The 22252-nt window shown below is 38.0% G+C and overlaps 1 protein-coding gene across 3 annotated transcripts in view; it reads right to left on the bottom strand.

Moving 5' to 3' along the window:
• Positions 1–3040: 3040 nt before the first annotated feature.
• LOC136268137 (two pore channel protein 1-like) overlaps positions 3041–22252 on the bottom strand; it is a 46552-nt gene continuing 27340 nt past the window's right edge. For 2 of the 3 annotated variants that reach the window (XM_066063386.1, XM_066063399.1), the window contains 14 exons: positions 13386–13461; positions 13285–13336; positions 11510–11624; positions 10764–10820; positions 9916–9981; positions 9786–9858; positions 9626–9721; positions 9397–9567; positions 8070–8158; positions 7017–7135; positions 6653–6740; positions 6463–6602; positions 6288–6371; positions 3041–3191 (listed from right to left, as the gene is read on the bottom strand). In XM_066063386.1, coding sequence (XP_065919458.1) covers positions 3054–3191; positions 6288–6371; positions 6463–6602; positions 6653–6740; positions 7017–7135; positions 8070–8158; positions 9397–9567; positions 9626–9721; positions 9786–9858; positions 9916–9981; positions 10764–10820; positions 11510–11624; positions 13285–13336; positions 13386–13461 — 1364 coding nt within the window. In that variant the 3' untranslated portion in view covers positions 3041–3053. The remainder of the gene's footprint in view (positions 3192–6287; positions 6372–6462; positions 6603–6652; positions 6741–7016; positions 7136–8069; positions 8159–9396; positions 9568–9625; positions 9722–9785; positions 9859–9915; positions 9982–10763; positions 10821–11509; positions 11625–13284; positions 13337–13385; positions 13462–22252) is intronic. The other variant, XM_066063393.1, reaches the window with a different exon arrangement.

Here is a 22252-nt window from a genome sequence, read left to right as displayed (position 1 = left end):
TACCAAAAGATAGCTAGACGAAATAGCGAATGACTACCAGGCTAAACTGACCAGCTATTCAATGCATCAAGTTTCCCCTGTGGTTTCCAAATTCGTTTACTGGCCTATGAGCTAATAAAAAAAGTCCCAGTCTTCCCAATGCAGGTGACCGCAGCTCTTCTAAGAATTAACAAGAGGGGTGCAAATTTAAAAATGAAAATATAATTATACTAACAGAACAGTCAACTAGTCTAATAGAACATTCATCATTAAAACAGTTCTATAAGACCCAGGGCCGGAGGAGGGAAAATTGAGTTGGTCAGGCCATTGACTATAATGTTGAAATTGCTACTATATACATGGCAATGAGAGAGGAGCTGTTGCACAGTGTGTGAAGCACACTCTGCGAAGTGCGAAGCACAGGGGGGTCTGGGGGCATGCCCCCACAGGAAATTTTTGAAAATTAGACACTCAGATATGCAAATTTAGTGATATTTCACTGCTAGCTAGCTATATAAATATGCTCAAGCCTATCTGTTGTTCTTCAGACTTTCTATACTATGTATAATTGTAGATCTGACATACAAGGGACACAGCATGAAACTTGCTGTATGGTTCATTTAGTTATAGTTAGCAATTAGAAGTTCAAGGGGGGTCTTGGGGTGCAACCCCCAGGAACTGCAGAATTTTTGCAATTTAAAGGCTTGAAAATGCTTTAAATTTTAAAATTGATGCTAAATTTTAAAGTAAAACTAGCTAACAACTTGCAACTTTCCCCCCAAATTTCACAGGGAACCCATGCAGCATGGCCCCCTTTAGCTAGGATATAATTACTATACAGTGAATTCACACAGCTACAATAAAAAGCTACACAGCTACAATAAAAAGCTACACAGCTACAAAAATACAGTATACTACTATACTGGTTTGTATGAAGTGAACGGATCATCACGTAAATATACTGGTGGACAGTCACGAGACCAATCAGTATTCGAAAATGGCGCGATGTGGGTGAGACTGAGAGTTTGCTCAGTATCTGGACAGGACGAGTGGGTAGTTGAAGAGGAGGGATTTCTACTCAACATCTCATCCAGATGGCCACCATGTAATGTATGGGTGTACAGCTTCTTGCCGCGGAATGAGTCATCTGGTTTGTCACTGCCAGCCCTTCGCCCAGTAAAAGAAGCCAAGAGAGGCAAGCCAAGGAATGCTATAATGATTATTTTATGAAGATTGAATTGTGATATAAGTGTGCTGGTTTAGAATCAAAGAAGGCACCTGCCTTACACGTCATAAATGCCAACATGCAGCACACGTGATACTGTACGTAGAGCCCACAATCATTTCTGTACGAAACGATACGAGTGCTATGCTGTACTGTAAGGTAATTGGAGGTACTATACGTGTAGTTCTGTGCTTTAGTTAGGCTGAGAAACCAGGTAACTACTCGTGTCATGCATTTTCAATAACATCTGTAAAATGTACGTAGCTACATGTAGATGTGATCGTCCAAAGATTGCATGAGAGTAATATAGTTCGAGCTGGTCAGCTAGTTGGTTCAACTCCAGATTATTGGTCCGGCTCAGGCCTGACCAACCGGACCGTCTCCTCCGGCCTTGAGACCGGTGTGTAAGCTGAAATTAAAACTTCTTCCTGACCTATGCACTGTTATCTCACTATTATGCCAACCATCCTACTATGCTAATTGTTTAAAGTTTAACATTTGTATTCTTGAAAAAAAACAAACTTTTGTTTAGTATACAGTGGGTATTTTGTTACAAACTTGATACTTGAGTTGAAATGCTTCCTCTTGCAAATAACATAGTGGGTAATATCCTTGGCATCTATAAAATCAACAATACTACAGCATCTGAGATCTGCACACTTACTTGATTAAGTTCCATGCTATGTTTATCTAAATTTCTCTATTTAAAATTAATATTGAAACACCATGTGACTACTTATTCCCAATTATAGTTCTTTATCAACATACACTATGAATTGAAAGTAAATCCTCCAAAGGAAATGCTTCTCCCTTGAAATTCAACCTTAAGCTCAAACCATAATGCAGCATTTACCCAGTAGCTAAATAGAGGGTTAAACCTGTAGTTGTACATTAGATCTCAACCTTTTTTTCACAATCTTGATTAATTTTGGTTTAAAAAATAGCTTCCAGATTCAATCTTGTATTAACTATTTTCCTGTCCCAGATTCCCTAGCTGGAGCATGCTATGCATTCTGAGTGTGCATGTACTACACACACTGGTGAGACAACCTGCCCCTTCCACGACCTTATCACACAAGCCCTCTATTCATTATAACTGTTTGCATGAAAATTTAAAACATAGCTTGAGCCATGAGACTGTAAAGCATTATAATTATATTGTTAATGGTATTCTCCTTGCAGTCACTTACATATACTTCATAATTTTGTATACTAAGCAACTGTGGGGAGCCTATATACCATTAATTTACAATGTAGCTGATATTCTCTAGATCTCTCCTTCCTGTTCCACAAGATGTAGAAAAGGCACTTTATATGACAGCTGTATAGTACTGCAACTGCATGGTAGGGAATAATGATGTCATTTTGTTGTGAGTTACTTAAACTAAAGTGACATGTCATTTTTCAGTCCAAATTCAATCTTAGAAGGCTAATTAAATTTACAAATTTTCCTGTGGGGCATTCCACAAAGTCCTCCATGCTGAGTGTGCTTTGCACACTTTACAGCTAGCTGTATCAACCAGTTTTAACTCTTTTCATTATAAATGCCTGTTAGCACCCACTTCTGAAAACCTAGATCCGAGCCTGCATCTGGCATGCAGTGTAATGTAAAGTGCATGCCTGTGCTACTAAGCCTAAGCAAGACTAGCTAGCTACTGTACAAGTGCAGCCATGTGACTGGCTTTTATTGGTCAATGAGAGGCTATGAATCCAGAAACAGAATAGCCAAGTTAAGGAAATCATTTTATTTTAGCTAACAGGCTGCAAACTACACTTGCTATCACACTGTTTGTGAACTTCCACCCAATCTAGCTAAATACACTATAGTATGAACAAATAACAATAATTATTAGTCAAAAATATACATAATCAATAATAAGACATTGTCTTTTAGTTGCTGCATTAGACTAAAGGATGACTTCTGTGGTAACTGGTTGAATAAGAATTCTGCAGACTGCCCAATCACTTCATCTTCTTCAATCCATTTCTAAGACAAATGCCACATGGCATAATAATATGCATACACTATGTATGTGTAGCATAGTTAATTAACCTGAAACTCAACTGTATATCAAGATATGGATGTTCTTCAGAAGGTGTGAACTAATATACTGATAAACTATAATCTTCACTCAGTACGTTGAGACGTAGGTCCGTATGAAAGAATTTCATTAGCAGCTTTTAATTAAGTCAGCATATGCAAGTGTTAGAAACATTAGAAACTTTATATTTGAGTAGGGATCATAGAAAAGAAAACAATGAAACAAGGAGATTGTTAAAACACTTGCAGCTGTATTACTAGCTATAGGCTGCATATGAACGAGCAATTAATGTCCACTAGGATGGCGGTAGGTGTTGCTAATCTCCCTTGTTCCATGGTTTTTATCCCCACATTGATACTCAAAATGTAAAATTTCTAATCACACTTGTTCATACTAGCTTTTGGAGCATGCCTCAGTTTTAGAGTGACATCCAGGCTTGACTTGGATTGCTATCTGGGTCAGCAGGTCATCTGGGTCTGGACTTAATTTCTTTTCTGTTCTGCGTTACTTAAGCCTGAGAAATGTGACTGGATCTGGGAAAATTGGTCTTATCACCCATGTCAGCAGATTCGATTTTTCACCAAGAACACAAAGCTACATGAATAAACTATGTAATTTCACGATAAAATCAGCTAGACTTGAGTGGTTTGCTTTTTCTGGCTGCTTTTTCCAAGCCCATTGGCAATCTTTATGTGTGGTGTGGGGCATTAATGGAGCTCTGGTCAGCCTGGGGGTGGCTGTATTTGGCTGTATTTGGCTGTACAGCTCCTTGGTATTGAATAAAGACTGTGCTGTGAATATCCTTTCATTTAAGCCAGTTTTGAGACCTGAATGGCCCATAAAGTGGCCTAAATTTATCCCTACGCCTTCCTTCTCAATTTTTCCATCAACCTCTTGCCCTCCTTCCGGGACCCACCTCTCACCCCTTTTGGAGCTCACCTGATACAGTAAACCTCAGTTTAAAAACTATCTAAAATTGCGGGAAACGTAGTTGTTGGCTACTAGCACAGTGGATGCTCTGGAAGGTAAGGAATTGGTGTAAAACTTGTGAAAATTTGGTACACACAGCTTCAACCATTGGCGAGCTACAACACACTAAATACTTAAAACTGGCATTTTTTGATACTTTTAAATAGGTGATTAGACCAGTTTTTCCAGACTGGGTCACAAATGCCTTTTGGTCTACTGCTGCAGTTACAGTGAATGCATCATGGACTTATATTAAATTAACCTCCAGTTACTTTCTCCATCAGTGCCATGTAGTTGTTAATTTGTAAGTAGCTAATGCAGTAATGGCTTCGGTTGCTGGCTATTACAAGAATTATCTGTAATTCCATAGTGAATGGATTGATTACAGAGGTGCTTCTCGTACTGTTCCTCATTTGTAACACTGTGCAATGAGTGCATGGAACATAGCTTATCATGAAATGAGTTGCTTCTGTAATATTATGCCGTGTTCTATTTAGAGTTGATTCAATATTTTACAGGCAAACCTACGAGACATAGCCAAATATAAACTAGAATGGCCACATCATTTTTCGGTAACTGATAGCCGCGGCATGTGTTTAGTCACACATTTAATTTTTAATATGTCTGGCATCATTCTTTCCTTTGATGCGATATGCACTATATAGTCACCAGTTTCCTTCACAATGAGTTGGTAGTATTGGCTATAAGTTACTACAGGAATTTTAAAAATTATATCAAATTTTCTGCTGACTGATGCATTCGACCAAGCATAATTTGACTATGGAGCAGCAGGGCAGACTATGATGCATTAATCATAAAGGATCTATGAATTAATACAATTTCACATTGTCAACTAATTAATTAACCCTTAAACCCGCATAATCCAGAAAACTGGATTTGATAAAAAAGGAATTGAAAACGCATAATGCTTTTGACAATCATACATAGGCGGTTACAAACAAGCATATCTCATGAAGCATTTATCTGACTGCTTCAAAAAACAGAGTTTATTAATTTGCACAGAGTAAGCTATCTGCCAGTATATAAACTTTCAACATACAAAAAAGGAACTCAACCACTACGATGCGCTAAATCATTTTGAGTTCTTCCACATTCATAATTATTGTCATTTTGCTCATCTGACAGTGAGGTAGAGTAATCACATGATATCTATATATCAACTGAATTGCCATCATGTGAGGAGTAACATGACATCAAGAAAAAGTCCATATGACGAAGTACAGCCGAGTTATGGCCCTTTGTTCATCGTTATGTGAAGAAGGAAGACGAAAGGATTGTTCTTTTACTCTTTCAAAGTGAAGCGAGTATCTGTGGGTTGAATGGATGCAAAGACGTATGGGGCCATTCAAACCAAAATTTAATGGTGAGTAAGATGGTGTTTGTTGTTTTTATATAGCTTTAACAGTTTTTGTGTTATAGAGTTTAGTTTTACAAGGCATGCATGTGATCCGGTTTACTGGATATTCATTTCAGTGCTTGCGTTTTATAAAACAGCTGCGGGTTTAAGGGTTAATGTCACATGTGATTCATTCTAGATCAGACCAGGATAATCTGTAAAGCAGATCACCTGGATGACCTACACAAAAAGTGATCCGATTGACCACCGGGATGACCTGACCCAGTTTCAATGCTTCAATATGTCTGCCTCTAGCTCCCACAAATATGAAGAGATTTACGAACATTTACTAGTAACTTTGCTCCTAGTGAAATTGATACACTTCCTATTGATAATAAAATTATTCATTTTGTACCACTTATCAGGTCAGGCAATAATACTATAACCCATGACTCATGATAGATATACCACAGAGTGCATTAAAAAAACAATTCAATTTAGAAAGAAAAGTTAAGCACATACGGTTGAAAATTGCTCTCATTAGATTCATAGTCATTGCTAGTTGAATGGTGGTTGTTTATACCTACTTTACATACTTGTAAACTCTCCACTCTGTATGTGTGGTTTAAAGGTTTTAAATCGGCTCAACAAGCTAGTTTGTAAAATTTGCATATTGAATAAAGTAACATATTATATTATTTCACTTTAAAATTACCTCTAAGTGATCTTTGTACAATTGTTGGTGAATGTCTCCTTTTGTATGTCTCTTTAGTCCTTCAAATAACAGTGATACAACAACCTGGAGAACAAATACAGAGTCACATAGAACTGTTAAAATTGAAGCACAGGCTTTTGTTCAAGAGAGTAAGGTCCAATACATACATACTTACAGTTACTTCTTTCCTTGCAACATATGGTAGTTCCCATGACCAGTATGGTCTCTTCAATGCCTCTATAGTAAGAAGTTCCTGTAGATTAACTGAAACTTCATATCTTTCTACATATCTATCACCAGTGTACTGGTCCGCAACTACATGTAATAATTTTAAAGTACAAATAATTATGTAAATCGAGACCTACCTTTTCTAGTAATATACTTCTGACGAGCAAGTTCAATCTTGAGTGCAAATGCTTCAACAATGAATGCAATTGCAACATTTATTACAACCTGTAAAATTATACTAGACTAAATATACAAGCATGCATTTGCAGTCAGCATGTAAAACAGCAGCAATGGAGATTAGGATAACTACGTAGCAACATAATTATGTAGATGGCTTCAGTTCCATTACAAAGACACTAAACTTAATAGATATTCTAAACTTTACTGATACACCATAAACTCTAGATTGAGAATTTGTGATAAAAATGCTAACATACTGTGTAGTCAATGTTAACAGTGTTCTACTAAAGCAGAATGGACATCAAACATCACATCACTCACGGAGGTAGTAAGATGGAAGAAAATGAAGAAAGCACGAGTAGATCTCCTCCCTGATCCAGCATGAAACCCTTCCATGATGATCCACCAGTTGTTAACCACCATCAGCTCGAACAATGTCACTACATAACATAACACAACTAGATGTATAATAATAAAATTACAAAACAATGTATGTATGTTGTGGTAGAGCAAACCATGTAGCTACTGTAAGTGTTCAAAAAGTCACAGTTACTTCTTTAAATACTACTCCGCTATAATGAACTCTGAGAATGAAAGTTCAAAAGCAATTTTGCTACTGCCAAAAATTAGCATGTAAATGACCAACCAATCAATGCAACTAGATTTTACAAAACTGATCCAAACCCGCACATTAGGCAAAATCAAACTAACACAACCAGTGTAGTGGATAGCTACACTATCGTACTACTAGTTTTGACCCTCGGTACTACTCAAACTACTCGAGGCTGGTTTTAACAGACAACTTTTCTGGGTGATGTGGAGAGCTTGAAAGGCGGTTTCTGGGTCTGGCTTGGCAAGAATCAGTGGTTTACTGGTGGATGACCTGATAATGTTGGCCAGACGTTTTTTCTGTTGGTTTTACTACATATCAGCCACTAAGAAGCCATCGCAGCCCTGTAATCTCATGTCTGGACTCCATTCGTGGTCTGTCTCTAATTTGAAGTCTATCTCTTGCCCACCCCACCCCACCACCCCCACTCTCCATCCCTTTGTGAGCACTCGCGATACTACTTTGCTCATCCAACCGCTCAGATTTTCTATCTTATTTGGTGGGAACCTCTACAAGCAGCTACAAGTACTGGAAGTGGTCTGAAAGGTAATAGATTGATGCATCTTTTGTGTAAATTTCATACACGTGCTTGCTATTCTTGGCAAGTTATACTAACTTGAATTCTTTAAAACCATTTATCTTGAAACTTCTTATGTGCGATTTGGAACATTTTTCCAAAATCCAGTCATAAATATTTTCTTGTTACAACATTCAACTCACCACTATTTTTCTTTATATGATAATAAAATGACATACATACGTACCATAACTTTGAGATATACTGTCAAAGTTGTTCAAATAGAAGACATTACTTCCATTACCAGTGTAATAATCCTGCACACCAGTTGTACCACTGTGGGTACAAATTTACATTAACATTATTGAGGCAAGCAGAGTATACAATGTACACACATTTTTACACATGTATAGTGCACACACACACACTACAGTGTCACTCCCATAGGAATATGTACTATACACATGCATGCAACCTTTAGGTGGTCATCATTTGTAACTATGATGGCCCTCTTGATGTTTTATCTAGAAAATATTATAGTACTGAGGTTTCGATGTTCACATGCTCAATACTCAGACAAACTTTGAAATTTCTTGATTAATTAAATAAGGTGATTCTAATCAGTTTTTACTGAAGGAAATAACCTTAAGTTACAAAAGCACTAATTATACTTCCTTGGTTGTATTTGAAATTGCAACCCAGCACTAATGTACATAGCAAGCACTTCTAAATACAGTTATCATGTTAGTTAATTGTTAACTTTTCAAGAACTTCTGCCTTTAGACCTTCTATGAAGGTTTAAGTACATAATTAGTACAATTAGGTAGCTAGTCATAGCTACAATTACCATACCTCAGAGTAGAACCCCTTTTTAAATTTCTGGACCACTACTATCAATCACCCCTTTCTAAAATTCTGGACCACTACTCAATATTTGTAAAAGTGTTCAATAATATGATAAAGCCAGTAGATCATAATGCTACAACACATGGACATGTATGATCATGTAACAAAGATACCACCCACTACCAATACTGATCCCTTTGCTGCATAAACACTAAGAGTACAAATTATGTAAAACTCATATTTGCATTTGTGAAAACAAACATAAATCATATCTATCACATGGTGCATCCTTTTCATGTACAGTAGGGCTTCGTTTATCCAGACCTCAAGCATCCGGGCACTCGGTTAACTGAACGGGTCTGAAGTGCTGCACGTGACTAATAATTGACGGGAAATGGTATCAGATTATTAGCTTGCCGGCTGGAGGGTAGCCTTCAAAGAAATTGGCATGTAATTAGATGGTTTGATAATGGTTTTGTGGTAATCATTGGTTAATTTGTTGGTGACCACAGACCAAACCCTAGCAGACAGTGGGGTAACCTACTTGCATTGAAGTGCAAAGTGCTCTTATTATAGTCTGTTGACCATTAGCATTGAATACCATCAGTTAACGGGTATATAGTGAATAAGTGACTGCATTTATGTATGCACTAATGGATGATTGAGTTATGAACAGGGCTTGGGCCCAACAGGTTAGGATAAATGAGGTCCCACTGTTAAACACTAACTTTAGCAGGTTACAGCAGCCTGGTTCTACCTCCCCACTCAAAATTTCCATTCCAATGATAGCATAAAAATAGTATATCAGCATCAACAGTACAACGATATTGATTATCTGTGGAAACAGTATTGCCAGTGTGTTGTAGATGGCTCGGAGTCTTTTGTTGAACCGAATAAGTCTAAGACAATAGTTGACATTTTAAAAGTAACGTATCCCAATTACGTACACATTCATACCTCAGAAATCTTAGGGGTATTATAAAAACTAGATAATGGTCACCAATTTCAAAGAGTTGAATTATAAAACTAGTGATGATAACAATGCAGTCAAATCTAAAACAAAAAAATGTATATTCATTTTAGTTCACGTTAAATGTAGTACATTATATATACTCACATATTCCAGTAAGATCTAATGTAATAGACTGGTCCCAAGCCCATCACTTTTATGAAAATTTCTAACAAGTAAACTACAGCATACACAGTTCATAAAGACACCAAACTGTTTCACTGTATGATTAACTGACTTATTATATAAGCAAAATTGATGTTGAGAGTACCACCATTAGCTATATCAAATCTGTTGATGGGATCTGAAGAGTGAAGATACCATGATAACTTTGATCCATACAAATATAAAGTCACATGTGTGACCAGATTTGGATAGTAAACTAAAATATCACATGATAAGAAATTAGGGGTGGAGGAGACACCTTTATTTAGGCATGATATATCTAAGGGTCTGCAAAGCACACTAGCATGTGAAGCATGCCAATGCCCCCAGAAAAGTTTTAAAATTAGGCTCTCAGAGATTGAATTTGACAGTGATTTTAGCAGTTTATCAGTTAGAATACTAGTCTTATAGCCTTTCCAAATTCCCAAGTTTGACTACTCACAACTACTCATGTGTTCAGCCTATTACTTTCATATTACACAAAATAATAGTGCTATTATGTGACCAAATTTCAAACTGGAACCATTTTCACAAATCAAGTTGTGTGTTACCAAGTACATGCATTTGGAAAAGCTATAAGATCCCTTTTCACAGATCTGGTCACAATTGTTCAATGACAAAATAATAGAGATAATTTTAGATGGGGCAATCTCTTTGACAGGGACTACAAGCCCTTGCCCACTGTCCCTGATTAGAAAGTTATAATTCATTGAGTTACCAAGAATTATTTTTACAGAACTTGTTCTATAAATTCAAGTATTCACTGTGAGACTGATTGGTAGATCTATTGCCTGTAGAATACATGTATTGTGAAATGTGACAATATAGATGATTTTCCATATAATCCAGTTCACATATACACACACATGTACATGTGTGTATTCAAGTATAGAACCACTATATACACATAATGTTATATACCTTCAATTCGTGAAGTAATGACGTAGAAGTACAATAAGTTACTGAGTATAATCAAATCTGGAATAAAATATATAACATAACAACGGATAATGTAATATCTAGGGACCCGCCAATTATGCTGGCATGATTATGAGCATAATAGGTGCCTGAAAGAATTGAGCATAATGCTAGCATAATAGGTAGAATATTTGTGTAATAGTATGAATTCTTGCTTATTAAAACAGCTATCACAGAAAGATCGATATACTCTAATAGAACGGTCAGTAACTCTAATAGAACAATCACATAGCTGACTGTTCTATTAGAGTATGTCGATCTTTTCTGTGATATGCATTTTGACAAGTAAGTTTGTGCTGCAGCCACGTAGTATTTATCCATAAATTGGAAATTATTAGCAGAGCATGAAAACTAAGGCATAAATAATTGGGCATAATTTGAGCATAATGGGTAAGTATTGAGCATAAATTTAAGCATAATAGGTAAATTTTTGAGCAGTGCAGCATAGCATAATAGGTGAAATTATGAGCATAATTGGGGGGTCCCTAGTAATATCTCTGCAGCCTGCAGTATGGCCATACTCCTTATAACACTACATGCAAAAACAATAGATATGAAGTCTGAAATTCAGCCACCATATACTGCATACAGTACGCTGCGTACAGATTACTGGTAATAAACATTCTACTATTCCAAACTATAATACTTGACTATATGCAAGTCAAAATGCATATGTAGGATAAACTCACTTATAAGAACATTGAAGTAAACACTACTAACAACAACTGTCAGAAAATTAAAGCATGTGTAGATTTTTCCTTGGAAAATTGAGTACCATCGAACTTTTTTGCCATAACCTGTCACCTACATAATAGAATACATACACATACTTTTGTGTACTGTATGGAGGGAACTTTGGCAGTGGCAAAATTTGGTGAATTTGGTGAATAATCATGAAATCGGCAAACTTTCTACATCCAAATGTTTTGCTCATGAGGATAACAGTCATTCTTTGTAGCTAATTGCTTACTTATGTAGTTTTAAGTGTGTGTATTTGCTGCTGATGGAACCAAGCAGTCCCTAGGCTTGAGCCAATTATGCTTTTAAAATACCTATGTATTACGTATGCTTTTGAGCAGTGCTCAGAAATCCAGCTTATTATGTTCAAAAGTATGTTTTCAAAATCCTCCAGAGTTGGCTGTTTTATTAGAGTATATCAGTCTTTGACTGCTCTATTAGAGTATACTGATCTCAAAGTGTGAATAATCAGTCAAGAAACAATATAAAAATAATAACATTGCACGTTATATTGATATGAAATGCAGTGATAATGTGTAGTGTGTTCATACCTTGCTGTATATTTGGCGTGCACATTGCACATTTTAATTTAAAATCTTGAAAATTGTTCTACTATGCTGGCATAATGCTTGATACTTTTTTTATGCTCAAAATTATGCCAGCATAATTGGTGCAAGCATAGCAGTCTCTGGAGTAACTCTGCATCTGCATGGCAAAGGGCTACCGAATCACCTATCTCGAGTCTTGCCAGTACAATTGACTAATTGTGCTAGTACATTTGGTATCCTCAAACCTTACTACTATACATATCCACTATGCTAGAGGGTAGTGACCTTCTAGTTCATTGCTGTATAGTCTTGAATATTAGATGCTCGTTTAGACATCAAATGTGGTACCACACCAGGTAGAATGATAATTACTTAAACAAGGGCATGTGCTTTGCCTAATTTTGCCAACTGTGATATTTTACTTGATTCAACCAATTTTTCCTCTACCAAAGTTTCTCTCCGTATGATACAAAGGAAGTTTACATCTCCATGGTAAGTAAATACATACACAATAACTTAAAACAACCTTATTTATAAAGTTCTACAAGTAAATACTTTATTAATACATTGCATATACGCCTAATTGTAAAACAAGATAATTACTTTCAATGAATAAAATGACTATAATGTGTAAAACAGGTGTGCACACAGCCACATAACAGAAGTTACAGTGTTATAACCTATGGCTCACTGTCTTCTATCTCAACTTGCTAGTTACACAATGTAGGACAGGGCAATAATGCAAAAAGAAAAAGCTAAGTGTTATAATTTGAGATACTCTTTTAATACTGTATTTAATACAACTGATCATAGTTATAAGCTGTTATGTACTCTGCTGCTTCACTGCCAAGTTAACATCACATGCTGTATAAATACATGCAGCAGTGCTACAGCTAAACTTCTAATAGCTGGGAAATATTTGCATAAGAATTATGTGTTTTCCTTGACTGCGCAAAATTGCAAAGGTTTGTAGTTTCATTCTTCATATTAGCAGTCAGAGTCAAATTTTTATTTAGCTATTTTGCAAACTACACAAGTCATAAAAAATTCAGTAATGCATAAACATCTCCAGATCAACTGTAAATGCAAATATGATATCACACTGCATTAAGACCAGTTTACAAATTATTAACATATTCATCTACGTACATGCATGTGTAGCTATAGGTAAAACTTACTCTGTTCCAACTTAATCTTTGAAAGTCATAAAATTTATAAAATTCATCAAGACTACAGAATACATGTAACAAATGTGATATTATTTAAAAGATTCACATACCTCAGAGATTCATCATCGTTGATCATTCTATCTTGATTCAACATTGCTTTGTAAGTGCAGATACCATGTAGCTTTGCTAAAAATTCAGTATGCATCGAGAAAGTATATGTGTGGTTTGTGGTCACTACGTAACAAATACACGCATGCCCATGCGCACATACACAAGCACGCATGCACACACAGAGAACACACACAGAACACAGACATGTGTGTGCGTGCGTGAGCGTGTGTGTGCGAGAGTACATATTACTACCAAGAAACTGTCAGAGGCATTTTGTATGGAGTGGTCAATTGCTGATTTCATTATGGAAAGGCACCTTCGTTGGCTTGGTCACCTTGGCCGTATGAGTGATGATAGACCGCCTAAGCAGCTACTGTTTAGTGAACTTTAGAGGAAACGGCCTTTTCATGGGACCAAGAAACGGTGGTGTAATGGGGTATTGTCTGACCTTAAAACCATTCGCATTGATGATTCCTGGCATTCTCTTTGCCAAGACAGAATGCAGTGGACCAAACTATGTCATTCTCAAGTATGTGAAGTGGCATATTCCAGGGGACGGAACAGCTGTGCTGCAAATTCTCTCCCACAGGGGTCTACTTTTAACTGTTCTTGTGGTCAACAGTTCCATCGTCAAAGTGATTTTACATGACATCGTCACTTTTGTGAAGGAAACAGCTTGTCACTGGTCCTTACTTGGGACCCCGCTATCGCTGGATTCCAGTGGGCGGCATCAAGAGATCAAGAGGTGTGTGTGTGTGTGTGTGTGTGTGTGTGTGTGTGTGTGTGTGTGTGTGTGTGTGTGTGTGTGTGTGTGTGTGTGTGTGTGTGTGTGTGTGTGAGTGTGTGTGTGTGTGTGTGTGTGTGTGTGTGTGTGTGTGTGTGTGTGTGTGTGAGTGTGTGTGTGTGTGTGTGTGTGTGTGTGTGTGTGTGTGTGTGTGTGTGTGTGTGTGTGTGTGTAGTGGAAGCAGCTTAGCTGAATGCTTAGGGCATCGGCCCAGTAATTGAAGGTCCCAGGTTCATTCCCAGTTACACCACGTTGGTGTGGTTGATGTTTCCTTGAGCAAGAAACTTTACTCACACTGCTCCAGTCTACCCAGCTGCTAAATGGAGACCAGGTGGCCTGGTATCAACTAGGAAGCAGCCCACCCAGCTGTAACATCAATGGGTACCTGGGGAAGCAAATACCAACTTTCCCTGTCTCGCATAGTGGGTGAAGGACCAGGTGGGACTTTGGGTTCCCACAACTTTACCTGTGAGACTTGGTAAGCTCCTGCGGGTTACCAGGAGGATTTGCTGGCAGCTGACTGAAAGCACCTAAGTAGTCCAGTGCTAGTTCACTGATCGTTGGCGGTAGCCGAAGGCTTTGCTTTTTTGCTTGTGTGTGTGGTGTGTTGTTTGTATGCGGTGTGTGTAGGTATGTATGTATGTATGTATGTACGTATGTATGTATGTATGTATGTATGTATGTATGTATGTATGTATGTATGATTGTATGTATGTATGTATGTATGTATGTATGTATGTATGTATGTATGTACATATGTACATATGTATGTATGTATGTATGTATACATGTATGTATGTATGTACCACTCTGCGTGGGCAGTTCAAAGGTGCCGCGAGTGCTATAATTCATATATAGCACTGCTGCACTAACCGCAGCGAGTGCATTATAACTTATAATGCACTGATTGCAGTGCAATATATAATATTGCACTGGCTGCAGTTTTGTGCTACATTGCACAAGTGCCGGCGGCTTAGGCTGCTACGACACCTCACCTAATAGGTGACAAGATGCTACACCGTTTACTCGAATTCTTATGTAGCCTAACATGCGTAATTTGATTGTGGGGCCATACAGGGAACGTCACTACTACGTTATACATGCGCAGCCACTGGAGATCAAAGAGGCAAACACGGCAGGTAAAACTCTATTTACATGTTACATACCCCCCAAAAACATCTTTACACTGACTATTGAAAAAGGCGGCCAAATTACCAGCCAATTAGAGTTACAAAGAATTAATTTAGGATGTAGCAAGGGTGAATGCATAGAACACAGTTAATTGATTAAGATTCAATGTTGCATGCAAGTTAATAGTTGTAGTTAGTTGTATCAACTTAACTTTTATTCTTGGCCGTTTCAGATATCAGCTGTTTTGGTTGCCAGTTACTTTTATTTGCTTGTTTTACAGCCAAGGTATTTTTGCATGGACTTGGTAAATCTTTGGTAATCATAGTCAGCTGTAGTAACATTGATTCTTGGCCGCTCCAGATATCAGCTCTTTCGGTTACCAGTTAATTTCATGGACTCTTCTTCTACAGTTGAGCTGTTAGGAGTTACAGATACTTGTAGTTTCTTGGACGTGCCTTTTTTTACAGCTAAGATGCTTTTGGGGGATATCACTAATTTTTGTCAGTTATATAATTTATAGACTCAGTGTTCAAGCCATGGGGGTGTATGATGAATTCTGCCTTGTAGAGGTGTTGCGACCAAACACAAAAATTTGCTGATAAGTGGTGAGCATATAACATACAATCCTATAGTAGCTGTTAATTTTTATTAGGACAAGATCCAGTGGAAATTACTGGGATTTACTGATCAGGCCAAGAAATGGCTATAGTCAAGGTTATCAAAGATGTGTGTAAAGCACTTATTTTGCAAAGCATGCTTTTCTAGGTGATATTGGGGAATGCAACCATCTTGAAATAGCAACTCTGAGATTGCATCTGGGATCTGGGAGTGTTTTCAGACAGAGATTTAAATATTCAGCTATATTGTTCGATTAGAGTATTTATTGACTGACTGTTCTACTAGAGAATATCAATCATTCTGTACTTTTCAATGAATAAAACCTGTTATGGCCACTGCCATAGTGGCCGTAGTGTCCTGAGGACAACTTATTAACTTGGTTTGCCACTCATAGAGCACGATGCTTTGCTGAGAGTTAAAAAAGAGATCACATACATCATACTATTATTAACACCTCAAGTGAAAAGTGAACACATGTGATACGCGATTTATATTATTATTGATGGCAGTCCATGTCCTGAAAGGGAAGTATGAATAATAATTAAACATTTCTTCAGCAGCGCACAAACACAAAAAATAATTCAGCAGTATACTAACAATTCTTGAAAAGTTATACTAAAATAAAGTACGCGTACGACGTTGTAGTGCCATCACTAAGAACAAGTTTCACCATAGATAATATGGTTCCACCCTACTGACAATGATCACGTGACCTATTTAGGGGAAATCTTTTGGAAAGTCCCTGTAACACCTCAAGTGAACACACATGATATGCGGTTTAATTATTGATGGCAGTCTCCATGTCTTGAGAGGGGAAGTACGAATGATAAACATTTGTCATATTGTAACTGGATTTCAATGGAGTGATGAAGCGTACTTTAACTTGAAACTAACATACGTACACCACTTGAAGAAGTTGAATGGATATTAATAGTCGAGACTGATGTACTCAGCTTCTCGTGGAGGTTCAGAGGAGTCAGGAGGTTCAGTAATGAAACGAGGAGTGGAGGTTCAGTAACAAAAGCAGTACTGAAGAAAGATGAGCGAGGCTAGTATGTAAAGTGCCACATCGCCTCACACTGATTAACCGCGTGTATGCGATGGGTTTTTAGACTGTCAGACATCTGCACTGACTAGTGCAAATTCGCTGAGACCAAGCTGAAAACTTCTGATGGTACCAACTTGAGTAGCAGCAAATATCCAGCTTGGAATTATCTCATGGATGGATTGTCGACAAGGTGTACTCATACAGACCAAATAACTTTCAATCAGTATTGTCACTCTATATAGTGCCAATTTAGAAGTCCTGGAACTGTAGGCGGAAGAAGTAAGCTAATGTACATGATGCTTGTACAAAACAATACTTAATCCACATTGCACACTGGTCTAAATATGTACAGTGAAACCTGTCTACTGTGTAGTAAGGTCGCTGCCGGGCCAACTTGTAATCCTCAAATGTGTCGTTTGTGTAAAGTGACATACCGTATAGCTGGTAATTTTCGAAAGGTTTTTATTTTCGGATATTTCGAAGAGGCCTTTCTCTTCGAAAATAAATTCCCACGTCCGGTTGTTTTTTGATAATAAATTCCCACAAGTGAAACTGAAGCAACCGTCCGACTTTCGGCGATTCGTTTGTGTATTCCTCGAGTTTTAGCTCAGTATTGCTAATGATAATCAATAAACCGTATCATTACTGTAAAGAAAAAACAGGTGATCCAGAATGGGCCATCTGCTCTAGTAGGATAGCTAGCTATGATCGAGCGTGATCGTGCCAGTCAATTCACTCCACCCGAGACTCCCTCTGAGTCTTCTCTCCAGTGCACAGGAATGGGGATTATTCCATCAGTAAGTCAGTTTTCAGCAAACATTCACGCATCTTGATAATTTGTGACACGAATTTCCGGATGGCCATCCGGACTTCGAAATATGCACTCTTCGAAATTAAAATCTTTCGAAATTCAGATTTTGCTTCTTGTGCGAAAATTTCTGTTTCGAAAATAACCACCTATACGGTAGGTTTTGGGCGTGTTGTATTTAATGCCCGCCTGTCGGTTTTTACAGTTAATCTGGTCATAGTATGTAGTAGCAGTTGTATGTGGTCAATACATAACCTTGGACCAGGTAGGAATTTTAAGTCATGAATTTCAGATCAGTTTACATACAGAGGAATTGTGTTATCTTGTGTATTTTTTTATAGTTGTCAACTGTACATGGATCCACTAGTGACATCAAGGGTGTAGTGAATTTCATGGTCAGTCTATGTAAATACTAAGGAATACAGTTGTTTATTATTTTGGTGCTGTTATGATGGCACCAAACTAATACCCCTGTCAGTTTACATGTCGTGCTTATAAAAATATTTTCCAGTATCCAGGTTTACTAGTAGGCATACTGTTAATGCCCACTTGTTGATTTTTGTAGGCCGATTGTGTCGTCAGATATCCAAGCAAGTGTCTTTGGTGTTGTGACCAATGTTCCAGGTTAGTTACTTGTGTGTTTAATTTAAGGTAAAGTTCACTGCCTGCTTGCATGTTCTTTTACAGGTCTCACTTAATCTTGTGTCGTCATGCAGACATCCACGGAATCATCACTGGTGTTAAAACTATTTTTAGTAATGTCTTGATGTTGATTAAAGTTGTGTTACATGTTGTAATAGCATTGTTGTATGTATGTTTACCATAATGCAAGAAAGTTTCATGGATTTTGTGGCCATCTTATCCATGACATTTGAATATTGTGCAAGTTGTGTGCAACAACCGGCCCCAACTCATATACACAGTCACCGGCAAACCACAAACTACATTCCAGCAATCTGTTACAAAACTTAAAAGCAACAACAGAAGCTCATATGGTCACTGCATGGCATACCACATTCCATTACAAAATTTGTTTGTACCATGGTATGTGCATAATGGTTAATGAAAGTCACAACACAAGCTCTATGGTACACACTACATAGAGGTGGTAACCAGGGCCGCCCACAGGGGGGGGGCAACTGGGGCATTTTGCCCCGGGCCCCAGCCTGAAAGGGGCCCCAGGAGGCCCCATGAAGGGCCCCTGAATACCTGTTTTAAAAGATCAATATACTCTAATAGAGCAGTCAGATCTAAATACTCTAATAGAGCAGTCACAGTATTCTTCAGAGGAGCAGTATAGCAAGCTTATAGATAAGGAGATAGGTAGTTATTGTCATTGCCAGCAGGTTGTGACCTTTTTTTTTTTTTTTTTTTTGGTCTTCACCTTACAACTTGGGTCAAGGGCCCCACTTTAACTCTTTGCCCTGGGCCCCTTAATTTCTCTGGGCGGCCCTGGTGGTAACCCCTATAGGCTTGTTGCCTCAGTTTTGTATTCACCTTGACCTTTGTGGTTAATCTATTAAAAATTAAATACAGAAATTGAAGCTTATGCTTAAAACACCTTCCCTAGTGACTTTGTTCTTTACACCTTGTTTATAAGGCATCTGGAAATTATGAACGCTCTTCACACCTTGTTTATAAGACATCTGGCGATTATAAATGCTTGCATGGGGCATGGCACTAAATGGAATCTAAAAGATTTCTGCTTAAAATTCCATCCCTAGGGAACTAACGGTTCTGCACGCTTTCACAACTTGTTTATCAGACATTGGGGCTTGTGTCCACAACATGTCTCTAAAAGTTATTGTAGGGATTAGAGATTTGATAGAAGAAAATACGCATATGGACAAACCAGAATTAGATAATGACAGTGCTAGATGGACTGTACAAACACAGGTATGTTGACTGGTATAACGTGACGCTAGATGCAACATAAGGTAGAGAAATGAAGTGAAATATGTGTAAATACGCCTATTTTTCATTTTAGTGAGGTTGCAAGACTATAAAGACTCCCAAAGATTTGTTTAACACGTAACGCAATACAAACCTATTGAAAGATGTTGCATAATCCAGGACTAATATGTGACCCAGTCTGAGAAAACCGGACTTATTGCCCATGTCAGCAGACTTGATTTTTCATCCAGGACACAAAGCTACATGAATAAACTATCTAATTCCACAATCAAAATCAGCTAGACTTGAGTGGTCTGGTTTTGCTGGCTGCTTTTCCCAAGCCCGGTGGTGATCCGTACGTGTGGTGTGGGGCCTCAATGGAGCTCTGGTCAGCCTGGGGATGACTGTATGTGGCTGTACAGCTCTGTGGTATTGAATACGTACCTCTGCTGTGAAGTTACTTTCATTTTAGCCAGTTTTGAGACCTCACTGGCCCAAACCTTGGCCTAATTCATCCCTTGGCCTTCCTTTTCAATTTTTGAACACCATCTTGCCCGCCTTCCAGGGCCCCTGTCTCCCACCCAATTTGCAGCTCGCCTGATACAGTCAACCTTGGTTTAAAAACTATCTAAAATGGTGGGAAACTTAGTTGTTGGCTACTTGCACAGTGGATGCTCTGGAAGGTAAGAAATTGGTGTAAAACGTGTGAATATTTGGTACACATAGCTTCAACCATTGGCGAGCTACAACACACTAAATACTTAAAACCGGCGTTTCTCAATACTTTTAAATAGGCGATAAGCCCAGTTTTCCCAGACTGGGTCACATATTGCGAAACCGTCCCTACACGTAAATAACTCACAGTAGTGGTCACACGTCTTTTATATGGGCGTGCGCTTTGTAGTTTCTTGGCCACGCGACTCACTACTGTGAGTCTTGACCTTACTAGTTTGATCGAAGCTTCCACCTTGACAAATTGCTTTTTAAAATAATGTTATTCTAATTGAAACTCACCATAACAATCGATTTTGGCATTGCCATGTGATTTTATGGTCAAGGTCATGCTTGATACGTAACAATGTTGTTAGTTTTAGAGCGCCACAATCGATATCGGCATTCTACCTTATAAAAGAAATGTAGCTGCAGTGTTGGATCTTTCCATCTATTAGGTGAGAGGTACATAACAGTTATGCAACGTGCACTTGTGCTCTGCCTGTATAAACACACTCGTGTCCGTTGTATAATTATGTAATGTATGTATGTATGTATGTACGTACGTACGTACTGTATGTATGTATGTATGTATGTAATGTTGGGACAGTAGTTACCTTTTAAAAGTAACTAGTTACATATAACATATTACTTACAACTGAACTATCTAGTTACAGTTACATATTACCCATAAAATAAAGTAACTATAATAATATTACATATTACATCACTTTGTGTCCACAGCCTTAAGCTGTCACGTGTGAAACTACCACCTTATCACATGACATGATTGCATTGTTGGACAATGTGCAAATCTTGGTTATAAGTAAGAAGCTGGTGAATAAACTTCATTCAGTAGGCTTCATTACTTCATTGTGGCTAGGCATTACTCAGTGGATCACTAATAAGATTAGTAACTTTATTACTTGTAGTAATAATATTACGTATTATTAGATTTGTTACAATAACTGTATTACTTAGGTAACGCATTACATTTGTAAGTAAAGTAACTTGAGTTATATTACCTGTTTTTATAGCATATTTCGTTATATTACTTAGTTACCACAAAAGTAACAATATTACGTAATGCATTACATAAGTAACGCGTCACTCCCAACACTGATGTATGTATGTATGTATGCATGCATGTATGTATGTATGTATGTATGTATGTATGTATGTATGTATGTATGTATGTATGTATGTATGTATGTATGTATGTATGTATGTATGTATGTGTGTGTGTATGTATGTATGTATGTATGTATGTATGCATGTATGTATGTACAGTGTATGTAGTGTGTGTGTGTCTGTGTGTCTGTATGTCTGAGTGTACACTTTTTTGCTGGATTCTTCTTTGATCCAGTCACTCACCCTCCATGGGAGACACCCACTCACCCACCCAAGGTATGCTGGGTAACCTAATTACAACAATTAATTTTATTTAGGCTAGAAGGAGGATGGGGCACAGCCAATAACAAGTTGCAATGTGTGCATGGTGTTAACCCTGTTGTTGGCTTGCAAGGACAACTCAAGGACACTGCCTGGTCTCCACCATCACATGGTTAGGGCCAGGGCTGCTACCATTAGCCCTACCACCAGAGTGGAATATTACTAAGCCCACCACGAGGAGGTTGGTAGCATGGGCACATACACACAACCTTCAGCTACTGCTAATGGATCGAGTCTACCTAGTGAACCACCTATGTGCCACTCAGGTGCTAGGAGTCAGCACAGGCAAATCCTCCTGGGGCAGGACTAGTAACCCACAGGTGGCTGTGACATATCTCAAAGGTGAAGGTGTGGACACCTGAAGTCCCACCTGGACCTTCACCTACTATGAGAGACATAGACAGTTGGCATTTGGTTCCCC

Source organism: Dysidea avara, chromosome 1 (genome assembly GCF_963678975.1).
Source record: "Dysidea avara chromosome 1, odDysAvar1.4, whole genome shotgun sequence".
In the NCBI taxonomy this organism is placed as follows: Eukaryota; Metazoa; Porifera; class Demospongiae; order Dictyoceratida; family Dysideidae; genus Dysidea; species Dysidea avara.
The sequence above is the reverse complement of the archived record's forward strand: the minus strand, read 5'-3'. Positions and strand labels throughout refer to the sequence as shown.